General features: G+C 65.6%; 1 protein-coding gene across 3 annotated transcripts in view; it reads right to left on the bottom strand.

The window, feature by feature from the left end:
- The window catches only part of LOC137847200 (solute carrier family 22 member 6-A-like), an 8360-nt gene extending 3238 nt beyond the window's left edge, over positions 1-5122 (bottom strand). The window contains exons 1-5 of one of the 3 annotated variants that reach the window (XM_068665483.1): positions 5002-5122; positions 1677-2113; positions 1383-1625; positions 801-904; positions 535-689 (exon numbers count right to left, since the gene is read on the bottom strand). In XM_068665483.1, coding sequence (XP_068521584.1) covers positions 535-689; positions 801-904; positions 1383-1625; positions 1677-2051 — 877 coding nt within the window. In that variant the 5' untranslated portion in view covers positions 2052-2113; positions 5002-5122. Of the gene's footprint in view, positions 1-534; positions 690-800; positions 905-1382; positions 2114-5001 lie in introns of all 3 variants that reach the window. The other 2 variants (XM_068665481.1, XM_068665482.1) reach the window with 2 other exon arrangements.
- Between the last annotated feature and the right edge of the window lie 425 nt (positions 5123-5547).

The following is a 5547-nucleotide window of genomic DNA, read 5'->3' as shown; positions in this document are numbered from 1 at the left end:
GATGGTCCCATCAGCAGGTGGAGGAACGTCCCCCTTCTTGGCCGTTGGGTTGTCCCCATCATGGCCATGCTGATGTCCCCATCCACGGCCATCTGGACATCCTCACCCATGGCCATTGAGGTGTCTCCACCATGGCCACTAGGATGTCCCCAACATGGCCATGTTGATGTCCCCATCCATGGCCATCAGGTTGTCCCAATCCATGGCCATTGGGTTGTCCCTCCCGTGGCCATCGGGATGTCTCCACCCTGGCCATCAGGTTGTCCCCATCTACGGCCATTGAGGTGTCGCCACCATGGCCACTAGGATGTCCCCAACATGGCCATGTTGATGTCCCCATCCATGACCATCAGGTTGTCCCCATCCATGGCCATTGAGTTGTCTCCACCATGGTCATGTTGATGTCCCCATCCATGGCCCTAGGGATGTCCCCACCATGTCCATCAGGATGTCACCATCCATGGCCATCGGGTCATCCCTCCCATGGCCATCGGGACGTCCCCACCACGGCCAACCCTGTCCCCGTCCCCTCACCCAGGCAGGCGATGCTGAGGCCGAAGCCGGAGAGGGCCATGCCCCCGGCGAAGCGGAAGACGCAGTAGGAGGCGTAGTTGGGGGCGAAGGCCGTGCACGTCCCCATCACCCCCAGCTGCAGGTAGGACCACATCAGCATGGCCTTGCGCCCGAACCTGCGACAGGGAAGCAGCGGGTGCCACCGGGGGCCACCGGGCAATGGTGGCACTGCCCGACGTCCACGGGGAGAAACTGAGGCACGGGGAGGGGTCGGCTGCTGCCCTTACTTGTCCGAGAGGCCCCCCAGGACCAGGGCTCCCACCAGGACCCCAGCCATGTAGATGGATTGGGCCATCTGCCGGAGCTGCCGGTAGCTGCAGACCAGGTCCCACTGCGGGGACAGGGGTGGGGTGAGGTTGGTCTGGTCCTTTCCTCCCCCAAAATGTCCCTCCCCCTTCCTCCCATCCATCCATCCATCCATCTGTTATCTCCAACCCTCATCATCCCCATAGGGTTCCTCCTCCATCCCCATAGGGTTCCTCCTCCACCCCCATAGGGTTTCCTCCTCCATCCCCATAGGGTTCCTCCTCCAACCCCATAGGGTTCCTCCTCCAACCCCATAGGGTTCCTCCTCCATCCCCATAGGGTTCCTCCTCCACCCCATAGGGTTCCTCCTCCAACCCCATAGGGTTCCTCCTCCACCCCATAGGGTTCCTCCTCCAACCCCATAGGGTTCCTCCTCCATCCCCCTAGGGTTCTCCCTCTCCCTTCCTTCACCTCCATCCCCGTCCCCCCCTCCCCACCTCGGAGCTGACGGAGGTCACATCCTCCCCTCCACCCTCCCCCCGCCCCCCGGTCCCTGTCCCCACCTCGTTGACGATGGTGGCCACGTAGATGCTGAGGTCGTAGTCCCAGCCGTCGTGGCAGGGCTCGGTGGGCCGGGGGCCGCTGCTGCCGTTGGGTGGGGCCGAGGCCACGTAGCGCCAGCAGGACCCCGGGGTGGCTTCGGAGGGGCCCAGGGTGCTGTTGGACCACCCCAGGGTGGCCTCCGAAGGCCCCAGGGTGTCATTGGAAGACCCCAGGGTGGCCTCAGGAGGAACACGGGTGCCATCCGGAGTGCCACCGAGCGTGACGTGGGTGGCACTGGGGAGGTGGGTGCCATCGGGGGACCCCATGGCACCATCGGGGGACCTCGGGATGGCGTTGGAGGACCTCAAGGTGCCATCGGGGGACCTCGGGATGGCGTTGGAGGACCTCAAGGTGCCATTGGGGGACCTCGAGGTGCCATCGGGAGGCCTGATGGTGGCAGCGGGCGGCCCCGGGGTGGCACTGGGGAGGCCGGGGGTGACACCGGGCCCACGGGTGGCAGCGGGGGTGGCGCTGGGGACGCGGCAGCGGTGCGGGGGGACGGCGGCGGTGAAGTTCTGCAGGAGGTTGTGGCTGGCCATCAGCAGGATGGGCACCGACAGCAGCACCGTCTGCAGCACCTGGAAGCGTCCCAGCCCCCCGACCTGCTCCAGCACCGCCCCGAATGGCATCGTGGGGGGGGGACGCGGGGACACCGGCACCCACGGGGACACCGCCGGACACAGGGACACTGCTGGAGATGGGGAACGGCGTCAGTCGTGGGGACACGGGTGGACAGGGGGACACCAGCACCCGTGGGGACACCAGCACCAAAGGGGACACCAGCACCAAAGGGGACACCAGCACGAAAGGGGACACATGGGGACAGCAGAACCCATGGGGACACGGGGACAGTGGCACCCGTGGGGACAGCAGCACCCGTGGGGACATGGGGAACATCATGTATGGGGACACCAGTGGACTTGGGGACACAGGGACACCAGCACCCATGGGGGGACACCAGTACCCACGGGGACATGGGGACACCAGCACCCATGGGGGGACACCAGTACCCACGGGGACATGGGGACACCAGCCCCACTGGGGACATGGGGACACCAGCCCCACTGGGGACACTGGTGGACGTGGGGACACCAGCACCCATTGGGGACACCGGTGGACATGGGGACATGGGGACACCAGCACACATGGGGGGACACCAGTACCCATGGGGACATGGGGACACCAGCCCCATTGGGGACACCGGTGGACGTGGGGACCCATGGGGACACCAGCACCCATGGGGACACTGGGATGGGGACTGAGGACACACGGTTGGGGACAAAAGCATGGGGACAGGGACTGTGGTGGCACGGGGAGGGGACACGGGGCAGGCACGAGGACTACAGGGCCATGGCAGGGGGACACGGTGACCACCGGTGACACAGGCGGGGACAGGGACGGTGTCACCACTTGCGTCACCCGCCCCCCAGCCCTCCTGCTGTCCCCATCCCCTCCCTGATGTCCCCAGGCCTGCCCTGGTCCCGTGTCCCCTCCCTGCTGTCCCTGTCCCCGCTCCGGCTCCCTGGGGACGGGGACATCCGGCCAGCTGCGCCCGCCGTGTCCCCAGGGTGAAGGGTCCCTGTCCCCTCCCCGATGTCCCCTGTGGGTCCTGGTCCTGTGGCACCCCGTGTCCCCTCCCACCCCCCCGCAATGTCCCAAAGCCATCCCCGTGTCCCCTCTGATGTCCCCAGTGTCCCCTGGCCACCACCCCCTCCTCAACACCCACAGCGCCTCCGCGTCCCAGTTCCAATGTCCCCAACCCCTCTCTGATGTCCCCAACCCCTTGTTGATGTCCCCAACCTGTCCCCAACCCCTCCTCGATGTCCCCAACCTGTCCCCATTCCCTCCTTGATGTCCCCAACCTGTCCCATGCCCCCTCCTCGATGTCCCCAACCTGCCCCCATTCCCTCCCCAATGTCCCCAACCTGTCCCCATCCCATTGAAATGTCCCCAACCTGTCCCACGCCCCCTCCCCGATGTCCCCAACCCCTCTTGGATGTCCCCCACCTGTCCCCATCCCCTCACCATGTCCCCAACCTGTCCCTAACCCCTTCTTGATGTCCCCAACCTGTCCCATGCCCCCTCCCCGATATCCCCAACGTGTCCCTATCCCCTCGCAGTGTCCCCAACCTGTCCCCAATCCCTCCCCGATGTCCCCAACCTGTCCCCAACCCCTCCCCAATGTCCCCAACCTGTCCCATGCCCCTTCCCCGATGTCCCCAACCTGTCCCTAACCCCTCAGCAGTGTCCCCAACTTGTCCCATGTCCCCTCTTGGATGTCCCCAACCTGTCCCCATCCCCTCACAATGTCCCCAACCTGTCCCTAACCCCTCCCTGATGTCCCCAACATGTCCCATGCCCCCTCCCCAATGTCCCCAACCTGTCCCATGCCCCCTCCCCAATATCCCCAACCTGTCCCTAACCCCTCAGCAGTGTCCCCAACTTGTCCCATGTCCCCTCTTGGATGTCCCCAACCTGTCCCCAACCCCTCCCCGATGTCCCCAACCTGTCCCCAACCCCTCCCCGATGCCCCCAACCTGTCCCTAACCCCTCCCCAATGTCCCTAACCTGTCCCATGCCCCCATCCCAATGTCCCCAACCTGTCCCCATCCCACTGAAATGTCCCCAGCTTGTCCCACACCCCCTCCCCGATGTCCCCCACCTGTCCCCATCCCCTCACAATGTCCCCAACCTGTCCCTAACCCCTTCTTGATGTCCCCAACCTGTCCCTAACCCCTCCCTGATGTCCCCAACCTGCGCCCATTCCCTCCCCGATGTCCCCAACCTGTCCCATGCCCCCTCCCCGATATCCCCAACGTGTCCCTATCCCCTCACAGTGTCCCCAACCTGTCCCCAACCCCTCCCCAATGCCCCCAACCTGTCCCCAACCCCTCCCCGATGCCCCCAACCTGTCCCATGCCCCCATCCCAATGTCCCCAACCTGTCCCCATCCCACTGAAATGTCCCCAGCCTGTCCCATGCCCCCTCCCCGATGTCCCCAACCCCTCCCTGATGTCCCCAACCTGCGCCCATTCCCTCCCCGATGTCCCCAACCTGTCCCATGCCCCCTCCCCGATATCCCCAACGTGTCCCTATCCCCTCGCAGTGTCCCCAACCTGTCCCCAATCCCTCCCCGATGTCCCCAACCTGTCCCATGCCCCCTCCCCGATATCCCCAATGTGTCCCTATCCCCTCCCTGATGTCCCCAACCTGTGCCCAACCCCTTCTTGATGTCCCCAACCCCTCCCCAATGTCCCCAACATGTCCCGTGCCCCCTCCCCAATGTCCCCAACCTGCGCCCATTCCCTCCCCGATGTCCCCAACCTGTCCCATGCCCCCTCCCCGATATCCCCAACGTGTCCCTATCCCCTCGCAGTGTCCCCAACCTGTCCCCAACCCCTCCCCGATGTCCCCAACCTGTCCCCAACCCCTCTTGGATGTCCCCAACCTGTCCCCATCCCCTCACAATGTCCCCAACCTGTCCCTAACCCCTTCCCGATGTCCCCAACCTGTCCCCAACTCCTCCCTGATGTCCCCAACCTGTCCCCAACCTGTCCCCTGCCCCCTCGCTGGCCGTACCTGGGCTCTGTGGGGTGACGTCCCCGTCCCCGGGGTCCCCCCGGCCGCCGGCCCCGTTATATAAGGCGAAAAGCGGCTCTTTTGGTTAAAGTGTCACCGGGATTAGGCCGGGGGCGGGGGCAGATTCCAGCGCCGCAGGCGCCGGGGGGCCGCCAGGGTCCGCCCGCCCGCCGGCCCCATAAATGCCCGGGGGGGCCTATAGGCACCCTATAGGTCCCCGCATCCCCTATACGTCCCCACAGACACCTGCTGCGCCCCACAGACCCTCCCGGGGACCCCGCGCCCCCCCCAGGGTCCCCTATAGGTCCCCCAAAGCTGTCCCCAAATGCCCTGTGGGCCCCCTGAGGCACCTGGCAGCCTCCTTGATGCCCCCCCCCGTGCCCTGGGGGCCCCTATGGATCCTTTAGGGGCCACTGCAGCCCCCTCAATCCCTGCTACAAGTGTCTGAACTCTCTACAGACCCCATAAGGGCTCCTATAGACCCCCATAGACCCCCCCAGCCCCCTTTATGGGCTCCTGTACGCCCTTGCACATGGCTATAGGTCC

The sequence above is a fragment of the Anas acuta genome, chromosome W (assembly GCF_963932015.1).
Source record: "Anas acuta chromosome W, bAnaAcu1.1, whole genome shotgun sequence".
Taxonomy (NCBI): Eukaryota; Metazoa; Chordata; class Aves; order Anseriformes; family Anatidae; genus Anas; species Anas acuta.
This window is presented reverse-complemented; position numbering and strand designations above follow the sequence as displayed.